This window comes from Neomonachus schauinslandi, chromosome 3, assembly GCF_002201575.2.
Source record: "Neomonachus schauinslandi chromosome 3, ASM220157v2, whole genome shotgun sequence".
Lineage (NCBI taxonomy): Eukaryota > Metazoa > Chordata > Mammalia > Carnivora > Phocidae > Neomonachus > Neomonachus schauinslandi.
Genome location: NC_058405.1, coordinates 165,488,700 through 165,510,838, shown reverse-complemented (window position 1 = coordinate 165,510,838; position 22,139 = coordinate 165,488,700). Strand labels below are relative to the sequence as shown.

Sequence of the window (22,139 nt, the reverse complement as noted above, 5' to 3'; positions counted from 1 at the left end):
TCAACACGTTCTAAACGTGTACCCAAAGCGGCCTCACCTTTGTTGACCACAGCGTGTCATTCGGAATCAACCCTTTCTCTTCGTCACCCTCAATTTTGCTTCCTGATCTGCCGCTTGCCATACCAGGTGCTTCCTTTGAATAAGCAAACGGGTCTGCATTTTTCTGCTGAATTCTTCCTCCTCTGGCCCGATAATCAGCCAGCATTCTACCCAAGCTCTGGCTATCCCCAAGATGCTCAGCAATTCTAGTGCTCACTAGCTCGTGCGAAGGCAAGACTTGAATAGACTTGGCCTGAATGCTTCCATTCATGCCCTGAAGGCCGGAGAGATCCCTAAGCAGCTGCTTCTTCCGTCTGCTCTCCATTTCTTTGAACTCTTTATTGAGGAGAGGAGACCAATAAACCTGCTCTGCAAAATAATCTCGGGTAGGGCATCTCATCCCCTTTTCAGTCAGAAGGAAGGGCTCCCGGAATGTGATTACTGGGGAGATACAGAGGATCACGTCTTTCAATTCCTGTTTAAAGGCCAAAGAATAGGTCTTTCGTTTATCTTCTGAAGAGGTAACCTCCTCAGTAACATACAATCCAGTGTCGTCTTGTAAAGGGTCTCTAAAGGCTCTCAACTGGCTTTTGGGATCCTGTAGCTCATCCGCGTGCTGCAAGGGCTCTGGCTGCTCAATGCCCACGGCATCCTGTGGGTCGTCCACATGGAGCGGCAACAACGACTCTGGGACCGATGGAAAGAGAGCACAGGGGATAGCTGCCGCGCAAGCTGTCGTGGCATACTCTTGATGCTTCAAAGAGGCAACATCCTGTGTAGCGCTTTTATTTTCCTGGTCACCCTTCTCAAACACAATCCTTGATTCTAGCAAACTGCCATCATCGGAGGGCAGAAGCTCTGGAGGGAAGTCAGGCTCCCGGGGGAGGGGACTTCCGCCGAATGGCTCCTGGGCAGTCCCTTCATCCTCCCGTCCTTCAATCAGAGAATGGAAGGAAGGATTCTGGGTTAACGTAGGAGGCATAGCAAATTCATCCATGAGGAAGGAGATTTCTAGTTGAGAATGATAAGCTACACAGATCATAAAGATTAGGATTTCCTTAACTCGAGCCAGCTCATAATCAGAGCCTCCTCTAAGCTTGATTGTGCAACCCAGGTGCTGTGGACAGCCTTCAAAAAACATCAATGTTTTGGTTTGCTCTATAAATAAACATAAAGAAAGTTTAAGAAGACTTAGGTGGCAATCCGTAAGACCAAATAGAATTAATTCATTATCTTAACCTCTACAGGAGAAAAACCGTTAAGACCACAGTTGCCAATCCTCATCTAACCACTGCTCACAGATACTAGTATTATAACCAGATATTATTAACAGATATTAAATATTAGTAGGACAAAGTAAACACTGTAGTACTAATGAGTTTACTCATTTCCTCTTGTCCTCAATCTCAGGTGAATCTATGTTAAAGATCACTCACCACTAGGTAACTGAAACATCTGCATATAAAATTTGTGACAGGTGCCCAGGTGGGGTTTTGTAAGCAGCTGGTCCATCGACATTACTAAATCACCTTGGGTCATCCGACTGATGCGTTCTAAAACTTGCTAAAACACAGAAAAACATTACATTACAAAATTAAGAGGAGAATAAAATTCTTAGTAAATTTTTTCTGGAAAATAAAAATTTAGAAATAAACCTCACAATTTCCTTAATTTTAATTATATAATTTCCTTAATTTTAATTATATAACAATTTTTTTGATTCTAGATTAGACTACAATATATGCCCACAAAAACAAACCAGACTCATATTAATAACATTATCAAAAGGTATTTAAGCATCATGCATTGGCACAGGATACTGGGGGGGGGGAGGGGAGGGGGAAAATTTCCTAGAACTGGCCACTATTCTGGGTATAAGAGGGTAACTTTTCAAGAGAGAACATTTTCTACTTGTACAATTCCCTGAACAAAAAGAAAGCTCAACAAGGACTACTTATTAACTAATGTCTATTACACCTTTGGTCTTATAAACAACTATAATGAGCACTATATAATTAATTACACTTTCTTCCAGCCTGAGGTTCTCCAGTCTTAAATAATGAAATGGCTATCATGCCTACTGTCCTACTTTCAATATATGGAACAGCAAATAGATAATCAAAGATCCCTGCATATCAATCATGCATACATATAAGTTTAAAAACTGAGATTTTAAAAAATGACATAAAAATAGAAAAATAAGAACACTCACTGATTTTACATTAATGACCAAAGTAATGCCATGTTCTAGTAACATGTCTTGGGCAATCCGAGATACTGTTTTTTCAACTAGAACCAATGTGGGTCGAACATCAACTATTCGCTGAACATAATTCTTCAAGAATTCCCTTTCCTGAGGAAAAAAACGTCAAAACTATTACACCTGGTACAATTCAAGATCTAGAGATATTAAAATATCAGGACAGTTTAAATATTAATATAAATCTAAGCCTAAATTCTTTTCATCCACAAATAAGTCCATAAGCAAGTTACTTCAAACACAACCAAGAGTATTATTCATAATTCTGAACTGTTGGTTATGCTAAAAAGAATTTTGGGGAAACTCTATTTTCTGACTCACTAATCTTAATTTGAAGGATTTTCAGTTCTTAATAACTTCAACTATGAAAGCCAAGAATCCAATTAGCTCTCAGAGGTTAAAAAATAATAATAATAAAAAAAAAACCTAACCTCGTAACTCCCCAATGAAAGCAATTTCTAATTTTTTAATTATAGATTCCCCCATTATGTTCTGAAATTAACCAGAGTAGCTCTTCTTTGGGTATCTGAGTAAATAACTCTCTAAAGATGCTATTTCACCTTCTTCCTCATTTCAATCTCCCAGCAGATCATATTCTACCCAGAACAGCTAGAGTTAAAGATCTAAAACTTAACACTTAATTGCTTGACGAAGGTTTATTTTCAAAGCAAATGAGTATTGTTAAGTAACAACCAGAACTAAAACAATACAAATCACTGTTTCATAAAATTCCTGGGCTCCACACAGGAGACACCTGAATGTATGAGCACGTCTGTCACTTCTGGTCCATATGCCCAAAGTGTGTTCTGAGCAAGTCTGTATTTATGGTGAGTGCCACGAGATGGATGAGCCTATTTCTGCAATGAACCTGCCATGATGGAGTATATTTCTACCTTTCTCTGTTTTACTGACAGAAATTGGACATTTTCAAAATCTCCCATTATTAACAAAACGGATTTTTTTTCCCTTGAAATGTGTTAATTTCCTACTCTACTTACTACATGGTAATTTAACAGCATTTTAAATGATATTATTTGTGCAGCTTCAAAAGTATACCTAGAAGAAGTTGATTTTTTTAAATTTCTGGGCTTTGGCACAGGAATGGCAAATACACTTCCTCTCAGTCCCAACTATAATCAACTGCCATGATTGTACATGAAGCACCTGTTCCAAAGGAGGTCTGGGCCAGGGCCAGCAAGGAAAGAAGATCGGGGAGTAGTCCATGAGCACGGAGCAGAGCAGTGTCAGCTTTGTGAAGACTCTGAAGCCAAAGGCTCCTTATCTCCTTGCCCTTTGCTTTTCCTCCTCCTTCTGATTCCAGGCAAACTTTGTTTATTTTGCTTTGCTCTACTGTGCTTTGCAGATACTGCATCTCTTGCAAATTGAAGGTTTGTGGAGACACTGTGTCAAACAGGTCTACTGGCACCATTTTTCCAACCGCATTTGCTCATTTCGTATCTGTGTCACATGTTGGTAATTCTCACGGTTTTTTACACTTTTCCATTATTATTATATTTGTTAGGGTAATCTGTAATCAGTGATTATGAACAACCCCCTGAAAGCTTAGATGATGGCTAGCACTTTTTAGCAATAAAGTGTTTCTAAATTAAGGTATATATTTATTTTAGATATAATGCTATTTGCATACTTATTAGCCTACAATACAGTGTAAACATAGCTTTTATATGCACCGGGAGACCAAACAAGTCATTTGACATGCTTTATTGCAATACTGGCTTTACTGCAGTGGTCTGGAACCAAACCTGCAATCTCTCTGAGTTTGCAAGCACCATAGTACAGAAAGATCCCTCCAGATCACTGTTTCAGTAAGAAGTCCTTACCTGAAGCACAATAGGATCAATGCAAGTAAATTTAGTTTCTTCTCTGTAAAGATACTCAATGGAACACTTCAACAGAAGAATTTTGGGATTTTTAATACAAGAATTCATCTACAAAATATGAAATGTGTTAAAAGCTTTTAAAGTTTGCACTTTATAGACCTTCTCTAATCGTATCTTTAAAGTCATACTGTTTATAATTCCTCCTAAATAGACTATCTCCTTATATTTGTATTGAAATACTCTTATTTAGTTCTTTTGTGGTATTCTCTTACATATTTTTTCAAAACAAATTGCTCAGAGCCATGCAGACTTCCTCAAAAACTGGCTTTGTTTCACTAATTCTATTTTAACCTAATCCTCTACACTCTTAAAAGTTTTTATCCTGTCTTTAAAGAAAGGGGCTTAAAGACAGGATACCTCATGAACTCGTAGAGATCAGTAACTTCAAAAGCATAATTTAACCTTTCTAAAATTCAAGAAGGAGAAAGGAGGGAGAAAAGAATTAAAACACCTCCTGAATAGATTCCAAGCAGTGATACATTCGCAAGCAAACTGGGTAACAAGAAGGCAAAAAGGAAAACCTTAAAGTGTATCCAGAAGTGCAGACTCAAACAATATACCCTAACTGCAACTAAAGCCACAGGTAGAGCAGCCCAGGCCCTGCAGTGGAGGTTTCAGACTGACTGTGCTTATACACTCCAAACTTGCAAACGGCCTTAAAATAATGAACGCGTCAGTTGGGGAACTACATTTAGGGACTTTTTTTTTAGCAACTACAAATTAAAGATAAATATGGTCAGTGGAGCAAGACAGTCATTCATGCGTATGTTTCTACCACTCCCACATACAATTTTCAACTCTGGAGATAAGCTCAACATACTTTCCTCTTAATTCTATAGAGATCATTTAATTTGGCGTAAATTACTACCTTGATGGGTAATGTGCCTGTTTTAATAAGATACTATGTAGATATAATGACATTGGATCAAATCCAAACATAGTTTTATTTATCTATGGTCACTAACAATTTTTGGGAGGCTTCATGCCTTACAGAAAAATGAATTAATCTCTGCTTAGAAAAGAGTGAAAATAGGACTGTAGTTCACCCATCAGGTTGCTCAGGCTAGAAATCTACCTGAGCTCTCAATGTAACCAAACCGTTATCTCCAGAGGTGGGGGTCAGGGTATCTCTATTTGCAGTGAGTTCCCAGAGTGATGTGGAAGCACAGCAAGTTTGAGAGCACTGCTAGACTGATGGTTTTTCAAAACGTGAGGACCAACCAATGACACTGGAAACACGCACAGTGCCTACTTTAAAAGCAGCCCCACATTCCCACTCCCTTATAATGAATGAGAATTTCTAGGGGTTGGGCTTAGGAATCTACGTATTTAACAAGGTCCACAGCAGACCCTGATGTACCAAGCACTTTGAGAATCAGTGGCCTTCAGGATAAAGTTCAAGACCCTTAGTGGGATACAAAGCCCCTTGCCTGCTTCCTCCAGCCTCATCTCCTTTCTCATCTTGCACCTTAGGAGCTCAGAGATTCCTTAATACACCAGGTTACTTCACCCCATTCCTTTGTGCTAGTGCTAGAAAGAGGCCTCAGGCCTGAAGGCAAAGATAGAAGGTGAGAAGGATAACAGAACACCAGTGATAGTTCTACAGCTCAGCCCTAGAAGAGAGAACAAAGTTTTAAAAGTTTTAAAATGCTAGGCCTCTGGAAGGACTCCAGTCTATTAGAGAAACCTTGTCTCCCAAAGATGTGGCAGGTCAAGGAAGAAATGATACCAGTACCCTATCATTCTGTTGGTCTGGAAGCCTGACCCATCCTCTCCCTTCTTCTCTTGTCTCATGAATTCCTATTATCCAAAACCTAATCATCATCAGCTCTGAAGACCTTACCCGAACCTCCAGAATTTCACCCCTATAGCAGACATTGCTAATTGCTCCCTGATATCCATTCTCCTTCTCTCCTACGATTAGGGTACCCCAACTTGTTGGCTTGGTACACAGTCACAATTTGCTGAACTTCACTGTTGAAGAGATCACATTACCTTTTTATGTGCAATATTTTTGGTACAAACAAATCCATTGACAACCACAGAATCAAACTTCTTTCCACCTGGAATCTAATGAAACAAGAAAACAAAACTCAATGATATATTTATTAGAATCCAGTCAGATAGATGCTATTATTTATTTCCATTTTTAATTTTAACTACTATGTAATCAAAGCAGAACAGAAAGTTCCAGGATATAATTCTTTCTTTCAACCAATAATTAATGAGATCTAGCATGACTATTTTCCCACCTCCCACTCTCTACGCTCTTATCTGGTACTCTAAAATACCCATATGACTGACCAAATTGGCAATTAAAACCATTACTAAAACAAATGTCATAGGCAAAAAATACATATAGGCCTCCACTATCTAAAAAAGGCAATTACCCACTGCTTTTCCTTAAAACAGTGACAGTAATCTGTGGGAAGAGGTATTCTCATAAATGATGTGTCAAGAAAAAGGAAGCAAAAAAAGAAGAAACCACATTTGTTTGGTTTCCCACTCCATGCCCAAGTCACCCCCTTCCATTCACCTCCCATTTCCTATGGGTGGCTTCTATGACATCTAAGTGCACTGCTTACAAACAGCAGACAGAAAAACCTCCCACTCCTTACTTAGAACCCCTTTTAGATTACCGTTAAGAGACAAATTACTACCAGGCCCACCCTATCAGTTCCGAGCATTAGAAAAGCATTAGCAGAGCTCACTTTTTTAATATGGACAAACTGACGGATATCCATGTCATCGTCCCTATTCTTGACATCCGGTCGAACTGTTTGAACAACCTGGCAGACCAGTGATACAATGATGTCCCTCCAAGATGGTGACAATGACTCATTATGGAGCAACTGTTGGAGTAGTGCCATCATGTGGTTATGATTAGCTGAACTACAAAAATGTCACAAGAAAGAAGTTTGCATAGTTAATACTGCCAGAGATGATAATTTTGAAGATGCAATAAGCAGTCTACAAAGAAACAGCATATGAATTATGGCTCAAAGACAAGATCTTCTTGAGCCAATCGTATTTCATCTGTACCTTAATGATTTTGCACATGAATGAAATCTGTATCTTCAATTAAGATAACCCCTTTAATTCAACTAAATTTTAACATATAAATTACAACTGGAACAGACAATCACAATTTAGGACTCTCGTTTTATAAGAAATTTCATCAGAACAGGCTTTATTTCCTAAGTAATCTTAGTATTTTTGACTTTATGAGGAAGAAGAACTACGCATAATGCATCAAGTCATTGAAAATTATAAAAATGGAAAATTAACATCAAAAAGCTCACTGCCTTACAGCAACCTCTCCATGGCTTGTTTCTCTCCATTCTCCTCCCTCAGCAGCTCCAGGTTGTTGTGATGCCAGCCCAAAGGTGTGAAAGGCAGCTCTTTGGATTTCTCCTCAACTCGACGATTAAATAAGGATTCTAAGTGTAAAATAAGAAATTGTACTTCACGGTTATGTTTTACGCCATGTACTTAATAGATTTATAAAGTGCAAATTTATCTTTTTAAGTTTTTAAACTCAGCCAATTCAAATTGCTGGTGTAAAAAAGGCAAGGACATGTGTAAATACACAAAAAAATTAAGTGTGAGTTCGATCATCAATATTTACAACAGTCAAAATGACTAGGACTCTCAAGCCAATAATTATAAATACAGCTTCTGAAAAATAAAAGAGATTTTTACAGTCCTTTTATTTCATTGGGAACATTCGAAAAGAAGGGGGCTGCCTTTCCCTGTAAAATCACAAACTAAAAACTGCATTCAACAGAACTCTGAATGCTGGTAGAACGACATGTGACAGTGTGGATGCTGAACTTTAAAGAGGAAAGCTCAGCCCTGAAACGTCTCAACCAGTACAGGACAGTGTAGACAGTCTATTCAGACAATTCTTTATAGTGTTTCTTTCTCAATATTAGAACAAAGTCCTTTTTTTAAGCAAAACTTTTATAAATCAGACCCAAAAATGAACTATAAAAAAATATTAAAACATGATAAATAACAATTTACGTAAATTTTTGTAAAATCTCTAAGTTTTTAAAAAGAATGAAAATGCATCTAGACAAAAAACAGACTGTATTAAAAGGTTTGCAGAAAGGAAGGGCGCCTGGGTGGCTCAGTCTGTTAAGTGTCGGCCTTCCCAGGGTCCTGGGATGAGTCCCACATAGGGCTCCCTATTCAGCGGGGAGTCTGCTTCTCTGTCCTTCTCCCTCTGTGTGTGTGCTCTGTCTCTCTCTCTCTCTCTCTCTCTAATAAATAAAATCTTAAAAAAAAGCTTTGCAAAAAGGATGCTCACTATACAATTACTGAAACATGTGACTGAATAAATGGAAAGAGGTGGGAAATGCTTACAAAAATTCTCTAATCCTTCTCCCTCTTAAAGCAAACCAAACAAAAAAAGCTTTCAACCGAACAGTCCAGCACTACAAAATAAAGCATATGTTCATGATATGAGGTACAAAAAACTGTATACTTTAATTATGTAAACAGCTAGCCTATATAAACTCCTAGTTGAACCAGATGTTCAGAGATGAATTGAGAAACACTGCTAAGTTATGACAACTTACCTGAGGTCTGAGCTGTGGAGTGTTATGAACTAATTACGTATGTCTTTACTCCACAGTAAGCTAAGTAGGGACGGTGTAAGAGAAGGCTGTCTTCTTCTGTACTGCCTTTTGTCCCCAAGAAATTAATCAGCAAAGTTAGTTCTTTATCTCTATTTCCCCATTTCTCTTTCCAATTCCACAGGGCAGGCAGCGTCCTCAAATGGATGAGATCTCTCTGGGGGCTTTTTGAGAAGTTTGAGAATCCTTGATGATATGTGTATCGATATTTAACATTATATTCATGATTTGGAAAGCATAAACTATGCCTTTCAAAGAATAAAATTCAAATTCAATTTAAAGCTTTTAAACAATTGCTTTTCAGATCAGATATCTTCTCTCAAGCCAAGTCCAAGTTTATATTCTTCATTACCGATATTCTCAGAGTTACTATACATATAAAAACTGTGTTCCCATAGTACTAAACTAATCAAATTTATTTTCAGTACCTACTCTGTGCCAATCAATGTGCTAGGCCCTAAGTACACCCTTACAAATAAGACCATCCCATGTACAGCTTTTGATAAAATTACCTTTGATGAAGGCATCACTTATTGAGAGTTGTTGTCCTCCATTGTCAGAAATCAAATACTCTGCATACCAGGAAGAGAGCAGAGGAGGAAGAAAAGGAGAGACTTATGACTGAAACATGCCAGCATAATTATACAGAGAACACACCTACACACAAAGTATTACTCATACTAAACCCAACACTGCCCAGCCAATTGAAGAAAGCTTTAGGCTAAAATGCATCTTTATACTTATTCCACACACTTCAAACCAAACAATAACAGACTTGAATAATAAAACTCAACAGAACCTTGAAGGTGTAACATCAGATAATCTTTAACAGATTGCTTTTCCCTTATCAAAGCTGAACCAGTTTATAAAAGCTGAGATCTTTAGTAATTTAGGTATGACAAGCCTAAAAAGTTACACTATTTTTCTCATGTATAACTGTATGACTTCACAAATAATCACTCTGTCTATATACAGAATAGTTTATAGAGAAGCCACCTGAAAAAATATATAAGGTTTTTTGTTTTTTTTTTTTCAAATTTCAGACTATATGCTATAAAGCAAATTAATACAGAAGTGACATTGGCAGGGAATAAAGATTTAAATCATCAGGATTTTTATGAGCTTTCCAATTAGGGTTTCATTTTTTCAAAATTCTAACTAAACACTGCCAAATAGTTGCCATAACTGAATACACACTGTGTTCTTTTAGAACTTTTAGAATGTTACTTTTCTCACAAGTGAAACTTATTCTTTACTTCCCCATGAACTTTTCTTTGCATCCCTGACCAAGCATAGCTCAAGTGAGGTTCTTTCTACTATGCAAACGATTCAATGTATTTTAAGCCTTTTAAAATAAAGGTTTTCCACAAAATTCTTTCCAAGTAGATTTCACTCATAACAAATGAGCTTCAGAAGATGCTATGTTTATAAGCTAAAATGTGCATCCTTTCAACAAGAAAGCAGAGAAAAAGTTTTACATTGGAAATTCAAAGTGTACCATGCCAAATACAATAAATCAAGTATGTAGACAAATAAAAACAGATGTTATACTTTATTCCTACACCTCCCACACAGAAATGAATAATGCCAATCTGTTTGTTCAACTAACATATTGGCTTTACAAGCTTTACTTTTCATACTAAAGATTAAGTATATATATGTATATACATATATATATATGATGATGATGATTTTCAAACATACAGAAAATCCTGTATCCCCTTCACCTAGATTTAACAATTAACGTTCCGTATCTGATTTCTCTCTACATATATGTATGTATTTTTCCCCAACCATTTGAAGTTACACACATCATGACACTTGACGACTAATCCTTCATCATACATTTCATAAGAATAAGGGCACTCTTCTCTACAGACACAATACCATTTACATACTTGAGAAAATTGACAATGTCTTCAAAAAAAAAAAAAAAGGAAATTGACAATGTCTTAATATGATGAAATTAGTGCATATTCTTCAAATTTATCTGTCCCCAAATGCTTTAATAAATTTTTTGCCTCAAACCTGGATCCAATAAGGTTCATACGCTACAGTTCCTTCATTCTATTGTAGTCCAAAGCAAACCCCCTACCTTTTTACTTTGTCATGATATTGAATTTTGAAAGAACCCAGGCCAAATGTCCTGTGGAATGTCCCATTTTCTGGATTCGATTAGATTGTTTCCGTATGGTGCTGTTTAACTTGCTCCTACAGGTTTTCCTGTAAATGGGAAGTAAGATCTAGAAGCTTATGGAAGCTATGATTTTCCCCTCTCTAGGTTCTACTCACTGATTTGTCAAGAATGGTTCAGATCCTGCTTGCAAAACATAACAAAATATATTTTAATTATACAACTCTCCAAGTTTTACCAATAGTGAAAAACTAATCAAGCAAGCTCGCAATGTTCCAGTTTTACAAGTTTATGAAAATGAGGGGTTTGCTTACATAAGGTAAAAAATACCAGATTTTTTTCAAGTACAGATATGTAAATCATTTTTAGAAATCCAAATTTCCTCAGCGTTGGAAGATAAAAGAGGACTCCTAAGAAAATATTTTATAAATATTACCTTTAACTTCAATGGAAAGATAAAAACCACCAATTCCCACTTACATTCTAAAAGGAAGGAAAACAGGAGGCAGAGGAGTGTATTACTCTTTCGCCTCACTACCAGTTCACTCTGACAATCTTTACTTTCTGGTAATCAGTGTTAGTCTTAACTACAATGTGGAAAAAATACATTATTGTTCTTCAACTTCACAAGAAAAACAGAAAATGAACAATTCTTGTTAGTATGCTAAAAACTAACAGGAGAGAACTGTGAAAGCCAGAAACATTTATCAAGGGAATCAAAAAGGCCTTAAATTTTAGACTCTAGGTTGCACATGACCTACGCCCTACAACATAACCTGTGAGCATCCCTTTCCTGTTGCTATCAGGTTACTCTTTCAATATTTGGCACAACCATTACACAAAGTACAAATCTACATGTTATATTAACAGTGACATCACTAAGTTCTCACATTTGCCAAACACATTAATAATCTTTTTATGTGTGTGGTTTTTTTTTAGAGAGAGACTCATAGAGACTCCAGAACCTGTACTTTTAAAAGGTAAATATAACTACTGCCTATAACTCCCTCTTTAACATATTTCAAGTGTGAAACTGTCCTCTTTGTCTGCAAGGTTACTGAGACCATTAAATGTCTCATTAACATAAAAGACAACAGTATCTACCATAGTCTCCTGAGCTAACAATCTCATACCACCATAAAAGGAATGGGATTGTTATGAAAAGATTTATTTTAGTTAACCAACACGGGTGCCCAGTCACCACCAAGCCCTCTTCTAAATACCACAGTACATCCTCTTAATTTTTTTCTACAATTTTGCCAACTTCCAATGTCAAATTGAGAACCTGTTTTTTACAAAATTTTAATGCCTCTGTCACTACAATCATCTGAACCATAATTCTCCAAAGATAACAAACTCTGGCCCCATGATCACAGCTCTAAATTCTTTCAATAATCTAGCATATATTTTGCCTGAACCTGGCAAAAAGACTTATTTATCAGGCATTCTCTAACCTCTCTTCATTATCTTGGACTTTCCTTTCCTTTTAACCATATATATTCTTTCCTGATAAAATTACCTTGATGGGGGAGAGGGGGAGAAGCTTCAATTAGTATTACATCACCTTCCCCAGAATATTGCCCTAATTTTCTTCCATTGTTCCACAATTTAAAAAACCTTTTCTGAGATGTCCTTGGCATTTACTCCATCCATCAGTGCAAGCTGGACTTCTGCTAGCCCGTCTTTTTTTTTTAAAGTGCTGGCCCCCCTTTCAGATTTATCCTCATATGAGAGTATCTCTCACAACTTCTGTAGACAACCTTTTTAAAGGGTTGAGGGAAGAGAGGCTGCAGACGAGTCATGGTGATTTTTTCAACTACGGATGCTTCCCCTTTAAATTTCCTTAGGGATACAATTTGAGGTTGTACTGGACACATGTCAGTATTGAAGCTTCCTGTTCCATTCCTCTCTCAACATTAGGAAGTCAGGCATCCTAAAGCAAATTGCCCAACTGTGCTCCACAGCCCATCTCTTGCTATTCTGAATACTATGACGACAGGTCACTTTCTTCACAGCTTTCATAATTTTCTAACCTTCCAAGACATGAAGTCATCATGTCAAAAATGTATTTCATGCTCTACTTTCAGCAAAACGAAGCTGCACTGCCAACACACGTGTCCGAAGGACAGATATCCTCCATCACAACAGATGCCACCTCTGACCCACATCTATGATTTCTATTACAAAAGCATCACCCACTATGCTCCAGGAGACCAGACTATAGTTCATCTCGCCCAGCGTCATGTCTACTCCAATGTCCTTTCACACTCACCCAAATGTTCTCCACCATGCTTACAATTTGTTTTGAGGATTCCCATAAAGATATGTATCTTACTCATGTTCAATGCTAGTCAAGTCTCCTCTTTTACTGCATCTCTAAATTTCTGTTTTTTAATAAGATATACCTTTTTATTACTACAACTCTTTTTGTTGTTGGTTCAATTTTTAATTTAAATTCCAATTAATTAACATATAGTATAATATTAATGTCAGGAGTAGAATTTAGTGATTATCCGTCATTTACATATAACACCCAGTGCTCATTACAAATGCCCTCCCTAATACTCATCCCCCACTTAGCACATCCCCTGCCCACCTCCCCTCCAGCACCTCTCAGATTGTTCTCTATCGTTAAGTCTGTTTTATGGTTTGCCTCTCTCTTTTTTTCCCCCCTATTACTATAACTCTTAAAAGCCTTTTTATCACATCTTGAGGATAATGGTTAATATTGACAACCGTTAGAAATTTGTTATAAAATGGGAGTTTGTTTCCAATTATTTTATTTTGTTTTAATTTTTTTTTTCCAATTATTTTAGAACAGATGTTTAGGTTCAAAGCTTCTCTTTTCTGACCATATTTTTAGACTCAAAATAGGAAGTAGCAAGGAATTAGACAAGCATTTCCAATCTAAGGAAACAATTCAACTTTAGAGAGCTAAATGTTAAAAATCCAAACTCCAGGTAAAATCACAGAATAAATGGTTTCATCTTTATAATGATTTTTTAGTTACTACAGCATAATGAAATCTCACAATTACTTATTTACTTACGTATTTTTTATTTATTTAATTTTACATAATGCCTCTTTAGGGCTAAAATTCAATTTGGCTTTTAGTTATAGCCAACAGAGTAAACCTCGACATCCATTTTTAAAAAGGATTTCATTTTTTATATAATGCTATATTGGACTTTAGCAATAATTTATCTTATTTTTCCTTTTATACCAATGTCTTCTGAATATGGTCATTATTATTTTTGAGTCAGTAGAATAAACCCTCAAATAAGACAACTAAAATTATCAAATTCACTGTGTATTACTCAGAGAAGAAACCTTTTTTATAAATATGGCACATACATCACAAGCATTTTTTTTTTTGAGCAGGACACAAGAATGGTATTTTATTTATTAACAACAGAAAATATAATTACTGCGTGGCCTGGGAATACACATGAGAGTCTGATCAACACGACCCTTCCCTGCAGACAAATATCCATGAGAAGTTTCATCAGGGTTAGAAACCATGGAAAAAATACAACAGTATCAGGAAAGAAATGTGTATCTTCGGTCTGTTCTTTCCATAGCAAACATTTAAAATCATAGTAGAAAGATGTTTTGGATTGTGTGTTTTCCCCCTACTATAGTTCAAGCACCTGAAAAGGTTTAGTGAAATACTACGTTACTTGGTTAATAGCATAAGCAAGTACGCTTTAAAATGTCAAATAAAGAAAGAGAAATGAATAGAGCAGAACATCCATGTTATAAATGCAAAGAAATGCCACCTTGGAAGTTGCACATTATGCTAAGGGAAGAGCAGTAGTAGTAGTTCCTTTTAAAGACTACCAGCTTTAAATTGGGTGTGGTGGTACTGAGGGAGAAAACGAGAAATAAAAGGAACCAACCAAAAAAAGTGTGGGGAGGCAGTGTGGGGAAATGAGAAAGGGGGGAACAAGACCCACACCGAATCCCCTCCGCCACGAGGACAGAGGAAGCCAGGAGGACAGGCCGGCGTGAGATCGTGTGGCCCAGCTCTCCAGCCTGTGCCCGGATTCCAGATGGTGACTACCTCCTACCTTTTTGGTCAGCAGGGTGAGGGGGCACATGTGGGTACTTGGAGGGCTTCTTGATATGGAAGTTCACGTTGTCCAGCTCCATGTTCAGGCTGATGGAAGCGGCTGAGTCACTGTCCACTGTGGACTGGAAGCTGCTGACTGATGTGCGCTTGCTAGGACTGGCAGAATCTTTTAGTGTCGGGGAGGGGAAAGAAATATAGGGAGAGGAGGGGAGTAAAAATGGGTTTCATCAGGGTATTGGAGGAAAGGAGAAAAATGTTCTTTTAATAGACAAGCCCAATGTGCAATACCAAAATGGATACAGTATTTTCATGTACTTCTGTGGAGACTTAATAAAATTGGAATACATTAAATATAAGATGAATTTTTAAGAGGGAGAAATATATTGGAGGTTCTGCAGAGAGAAAGTCTGATATCACAGTGAAGAGGTGAGAAAGTTGTCTGCTGCGATATTATTAGCTCAGAGTTATTTTTAAGCTGCTGCAAACTAGAGACTATGGCAAAATCTGAAAACGCCAGTAGCCTAACAAGTTGGTTTCTTAAGAAAATACTGTATCTAGAACAAGGATTGCTATCAGATGTTTAGTTGCTGCCATAAAACTTAAAGTAGGATTGTTTCAACTAAACAAACAAGTCACTCATTTTATCATACATACACAGTAATGAGTCATACAAATTAAAATGTTAGAAAGTTTAAACTCACTAGTCAAATTATCGTCACCTTCTTCAGCTATCTGTTCCGTGTCACTGTCATCGAACTTTATGTCTTTAAACCAGGATGGCTCAGAGTGTCCTTCCACAGAGTTCACTGAGTCACTATCTGGAGAAGGGGTCTCGGAAAATTCCGTACTCTGGAAAGATCATGACAAGATCCAAGTGATTCACTTTCAGTGCCAACTTTCAACGGCAACACTACAAATAAACTCTAGCCCAATACTTCTACAAAGCCAACACTGAATAAATTTACATAAAAATAAGCAAATTAATAGACACTAAGTTGTAAACCAGCATTAATGCTGATAATTCCACTCTGATAATTATAATTGTCATTAATCAGTAGGTTTAGGCAGCTTAATATGAGAAAACATAATATACATATTTTACAGTGTTTCATTTCATCCCTTTTAGTCCTGAAGGTAAACCTGGCTTAGAATTTATTCTAACCCTGTGCCAAGGCTAGGACACATTCTGGAAAACAACTATTAAATTTTAACAAGTAACACCACACCAGTCTTTTTGGTCGTTTGTCTTTTCTAACCTTTGAGTTTCCAATTTTAGCTCACAAAGGTATTCCTAATTATATATATATATATATATATAAAATTAACATAGACCAAAAGTGAAAGCTTATCTTTTTAAAAAGTTCTATCTTAGGGGCGCCTGGGTGGCTCAGTTGGTTAAGCGACTGCCTTCAGCTCAGGTCATGATCCTGGAGTCGCGGGATCGAGTCCCGCATCGGGCTCCCTCCTCGGCAGGGAGTCTGCTTCTCCCTCTGACCCTCCTCCCTCTCATGCTCTCTGTCTCTCATTCTCTCTCTCTCAAATAAATAAAATCTTTAAAAAAAAAAATAATCATAATCTTTAAAAAAAAAGTTCTATTTTAAATAATTTCTATTCCCTAATTAAAATAAACAGATATATATAAATAATCATTGTTTTACCACTGCTATACAATTTAATACTGTTAATGTGTCAAAATCTACTGCATTGGGGATACTAAATTTTTTCAATCATTTTATTATATATTTATATACTCTCTTAGTCCTAAAAACACAGACATAGTGAAACTGGAAAACCACTAAAGGTAAATGACAAGCAACTATATATAATACCATGAGGCCCAGCTCAAGAAAAGCCAAACCATGGGGCACCTGGGTGGCTCAGTCGTTAAGCGTCTGCCTTCAGCTCAGGTCATGACCCCTGGGTCCCAGGATCAAGCCCCGCATCGGGCTCCCCGCTCTTCGGGAAGCTTGCTTCTCCCTTTCCCACTCCCCTTGCTTGTGTTCCCTCTCTCGCTGTGTCTCTCTCTGTCAAATAAAGTCTTAAAAAAAAAAGAAAAGCCAAACCAACTGGAAAGTGTCCAATTCCAATAGGTTTTTCATCACCCCTCCCTACCAAGTAAAAACGTTTTTAACTTTCAAACAACAGGGAAAACATGTCAGGAAAATGTATCTCTGGCTAATTCAACAACTTTTTATTCCCACCGATGAAGAAAGACTTCACAACACACCAGCCATACTCTCGTCAGCGGTGACATGCAAAACTACCTGCAATGGTCTGTACAGTGCATATTCGTCCCTGAAAAGCTGGTCGTGATGACTGACACAATCCAGCCAACGTCCATCAACCATTGCTTGTCCAATGGCTATAGCTTGTGCCCTGAATTAAGACCAACAAAAAAAAAAAACTTTTAAAAGTCAGAGTAATTTCACAGGTACAAGATGAGATGCAAACTGAATTTTCTTCTGTTCTAATCAGCTGGAATTACAAATGGTCCGTCGATAGGGAGGGGTAAAAACAAGCGAGACTTGAAGCTAAATTAAAAGATTTTCCCAAATACCAGAGTAAAGGAGAACCTGCTGGTAAGGCAGTCCTACCAAAACCTAATTTTACTTACAACAAACATGTATCAAGTGCTCAGTGCATGCATACCCCTGTCCTCACTAGAGTAAAACAAAATGGTGAGACTAACATGGTTCCTGCCCTCAAGGAGCTTACAGTCTTGATAAAAAGACAATACCAAATATTACAGATATATACACATGCACGTATAAAATAGATAATATATACACAATAATATATAGACACTTAAGGTTCGCCCTGGTGGCTCAGTCGGTTAAGCATCTGCCTTCAGCTCAGGTCATGATCCCAGGGTCCTGGGATCAAGCCCCGCATTGGGCTCCCTGCTCAGCGGAGAGTCTACCTCTCCCTTTCTCTCTCCCTCTGCCTCTCCCCCTGCTCGTGCTCACTATTTCTCAAAAATAAACTTTAAAAAATAATAATAATATATAGACACTTTATAAATATACATATACACATGAAATAGACACTTAACACACTGCACTTATTCGGCATTTCACAATTTATAAAGCACTTTAGCCCATATTATTTCATTTCATCGTCACGGCTTCTTCACAGCACCATATATTCTCCTCACATTGGAACTGAGAGGTCCAAGGTTCGAGGAGATTAAGTAACTTGAGTAAAAGCACAAAACTAAAAAGAAATATAGCCAAAACTGGACCCCAGGGTTTTACTGTTAAAGCTTTTACTCTCTTCCTACATACTTGTTCCTTCCCAGGAAAGGAGTAGCTAATCTAATCAACTAGAATAGCTTAGGGACATGCTGCCTTGAAAGGCAATAGGACCTGTCTGTCTCTTTCTCACAAATGATTTCTGAGGAGCAAGACACTTCAGGTGTGACTTATGAACTCAATTCCATAGGATAGGTTGCAATGCCCAGATTAGGGAACAGTAGCAGGAGAATCTACTGTGATCTTAATGCCTAGCAACATTCCCAAATCCTGCTTAATCAGAGAGCTTTGTGTTGGGGAATTACTGCACACTCCTGCTTTTAATAAATAAGGTAAACTGTGACCCCAATTGCTCCTTGCATCTATTCATTACTGGTTAAAACACAGAAGGGAGGAGGGGTGAGTCATTAGCACCCTAAGCACCGAATACAGGAACCAAACAGCACCCTATTCACAAAATTTGCTGCCCTTGTATCTACAACGTTATGGCCTTATTAAAAATAAAGGAATAAATAATATCGAAAAGTCTTTCTTAAGATCACATTACCTTGTAGCAATGTGTCCATTTCGGATTAACCAGTTGACTAATTCTTTTCCCACAATGCAGTTAGGATGCGTTCTCAGCCAGTAACGGTGATCCTGAAACTCCATTCCACTACTGTGATGGCAGATTTTCTTCCACAGGTCCTTTAACTGAACACTGTCCTGAAATCACATTATGAGCAAATAATTACTCCTGAGAAGGATGCTATTATATACCTTTGCAGATTCTTTCCTGTTGTTTTTTTAGATGCATAAAAGGAAATTCAATTCAGATTTCTTTATCAGAGCCAACTCACATCAATTTGACACGTGCATGGGGAGCACTTGAACTCAGCTCATCTAATTGCAAATATAACTTTTTCTCTTAAAAACCAACTATCCCGGGCGCCTGGGTGGCTCAGTCGTTAAGCGTCTGCCTTCGGCTCAGGTCATGATCCCAGGGTCCTGGGATCGAGTCCCACATCGGGCTCCCTGCTCGGCAGGAAGCCTGCTTCTCCCTCTCCCACTCCCCCTGCTTGTGTTCCCTCTCTCGCTGTGTCTCTCTGTCAAATAAATAAATAAAATCTTTAAAAAAAACCCAACTATCCCAGGATGCCTTGGTGGCTCAGTTGGTTATGCAGCTGCTTTCAGCTCAGGTCATGATCTCAGGGTCCTGGGACCAAGCCCCATGTCAGACTCCCTGCTCAGCGGGGAGCCTGCTTCTCCCTCTCCCTCTGCCATTCCTCCCCACCGCCCAGCTTGTGCTCTCTCTCTCCCTCGCTCTCAAATAAATAAAATCTTTAAGGAAAAAAAAAAAAAACCCAACTATCCCAAATAATTTTTTTCAGTCAATGGCACACATGATCAATCTCCTAGTTATCTAAGTACAAAACTGCAAAATCTCCTCTTTGGAGCCAGGGCAAGGGAGAGGGGAGAATAGTCAATCGCACCAATCTGTTTCTCATAGCCTTCACTCCAGCAGCTTCCCACCACCTTTCTCACCTGTACCCAAATGCCAGGTCAATCTTCCTAAAGGAAGGCCTTCTGTGAATGACTCCCGCTCAAAAAAACTTCCAACATTGCTCAGCACCTCAGGGGTTCAAATCTAAACTTGTAAAGGCTGAACTCACCATGTTCCACCAGGTAGCCCCAAGTAACTTCCATGTTCATTGCCCACACACTCAGCTTAATCTCTTTGCCCACACACTCAGCTTACTCTCCCTCCCAACCTCTCCTAACTAGTAAATCCTACTTTGGTGCATGGAAAATGTCATGTTTATTTTCATCTCTATACCTTGTCACATCTTTAAGTAAGATTTGTTTTCCTCAATGCCTACCCAAATCCATTCCGTTCTTCAAGGTCCAGGCCAAGCTTTCAGTTTAAAGCCCTCACCACTAATGACCTATTTCTTATTCAAAAGTATTACTTTTTTACTATTAAGGACCTGCCCATCAGCCTCATTTCTACCTTTTGAATTTTAAGCTTGAGGACAGAAACCAGTTTCCATTTGAGTCACTCTCAATATAAATAACACAGTATTTTACACATAGATAAATTCAATAAACAACTGATTAGCATCTCATATAAACGTGTAATATAAAGGTATGCGAAGCATTCCATGTGTATGAGAAACATGTTTCAAAGTTTAAAAACAATCTGGGACCTGACTAAAAGTTCAGCTCTCTTACTATGTAAAGCGCCTGAATTCTTATCTTACCAGATGAAAGGGATCAAGAAAATATTAATTCAATATAAGAGCGCCGAATGCTTCACCACTTTCTTAGGTGATCCTAATAAAAACTTAAGCTAATTATTTCCTCTATTAATTTATATGCTAACTGCCTATTTGTAGGTTTCTTAAAAAGAAAAATCAGTGGGGGCGCCTGAGTGGCTCAGTTGGTTAAGCGACTGCCTTCGGCTCAGGTCATGATCCTGGAGTCCCGGGATCAAGTCCCGCATCGGGCTCCCTGCTCGGCAGGGAGTCTGCTTCTCCCTCTGACCCTCCTCCCTCTCATGCTCTCTGTCTCTCATTCTCTCTCTCTCTCAAATAAATAAATAAAATCTTTAAAAAAAAAAAAAGAAAAATCAGTGAGATACATATTTATGCTCAAAAATAGCAAAGATACTGGACCAGTACCAGAAGAATTTTGCGTTCATCCTCAGTGGTCTCTGTCCTAACATAGGTTCGGTTAGCCTGGGGACTGACAGATGTCTCATATGAAGATACCATGGGAGAACCAGATCGATCCAGTGACAGGTTAGTAATGCTAGCTGATCTGGAAATAAAAACAAAAAGTGAAAACACAGTTGTAAATTCTTCATCAATAAATAAAATTACAGTGAAAATTCATTTTTAAATAAATGCTTACTGGGGCGCCTGGGTGGCTCAGTTGGTTAAGCGACTGCCTTCAGCTCAGGTCATGATCCTGGAGTCCCAGGATCGAGTCCCGCATCGGGGTCCCTGCTCGGCAGGGAGTCTGCTTCTCCCTCTGACCCTCCCCCCTCTCATGCTCTCTCTCATTGCTCTCTCTCAAGTAAGTAAAATCTTTAAAATAAATAAATAAATGCTTACTTGCCAACATTAAGGGTACTTTTAAATGTAGTTATGATGGTTATGTATGATATCATCATTGGGAGAAGCTGAGAGAAGAGTATCCAGAAATTCTCTATAATAAATTGTCCAGGGCGCCTGGGTGGCTCAGTCGTTAAGCGTCTGCCTTCGGCTCAGGTCGTGATCCCAGGGTCCTGGGATCGAGTCCCACATCGGGCTCCCTACTCAGCAGGAAGCCTGCTTCTCGCTCTCCCACTCCCCCTGCGTGTGTTCCTGCTCTCGCTATCTCTCTGTCAAATAAATAAATAAAATCTTTAAAAAAAAAAAATTGTCCAACTTCTGTGTTAGTCTAAAACTATTTCAGAGTAAGTGTAAAGCAAAGTCACTATGGAAAGATTATAGGAAAGCAATGGCAAATATACTATATTTATCATTAATATTTCAAAGGAAAAGGATATAAACTCTTATTAAAATGCTGAAAACTAATTTTTTTTTTAACTGACAAATATGAAGAATCACAGACTAAATATAGAAATAATCTTGCAGGGGCCCCTGGGTGGCTCAGTTGGTTAAGCCTCTGCCTTCCACTCAGGTCATGATACCAGGGTCCTGGGATAGAGCCCCGCGTCAGGCTCTCTGCTCAGCAGGGAGCCTGCTTCTTCCTCTCCCTCTGCCACTCCCCCTGCCTGTGTGCTCTCTCTCTCTCTAATAGACAAAATCTGAAAGAAAGAAAGAAAGAAAGAAAGAAAGAAAGAAAGAAAGAAAGAA

The 22,139-nt window shown here is 38.1% G+C and overlaps 1 protein-coding gene across 2 annotated transcripts in view; it reads right to left on the bottom strand.

Moving 5' to 3' along the window:
- PIKFYVE (phosphoinositide kinase, FYVE-type zinc finger containing) overlaps positions 1-22,139 on the bottom strand; it is a 71,986-nt gene that overhangs the window by 31,656 nt on the left and 18,191 nt on the right. The window contains exons 7-19 of one of the 2 annotated variants that reach the window (XM_044913709.1): positions 20,958-21,096; positions 18,845-19,002; positions 17,311-17,422; positions 15,748-15,895; positions 15,045-15,212; positions 9,353-9,412; positions 7,511-7,640; positions 6,912-7,092; positions 6,196-6,270; positions 4,141-4,248; positions 2,252-2,392; positions 1,476-1,602; positions 38-1,197 (exon numbers count right to left, since the gene is read on the bottom strand). In XM_044913709.1, coding sequence (XP_044769644.1) covers positions 38-1,197; positions 1,476-1,602; positions 2,252-2,392; positions 4,141-4,248; positions 6,196-6,270; positions 6,912-7,092; positions 7,511-7,640; positions 9,353-9,412; positions 15,045-15,212; positions 15,748-15,895; positions 17,311-17,422; positions 18,845-19,002; positions 20,958-21,096 — 2,707 coding nt within the window. Of the gene's footprint in view, positions 1-37; positions 1,198-1,475; positions 1,603-2,251; positions 2,393-4,140; positions 4,249-6,195; positions 6,271-6,911; positions 7,093-7,510; positions 7,641-9,352; positions 9,413-15,033; positions 15,213-15,747; positions 15,896-17,310; positions 17,423-18,844; positions 19,003-20,957; positions 21,097-22,139 lie in introns of those variants that run through there. The other variant, XM_021703148.1, reaches the window with a different exon arrangement.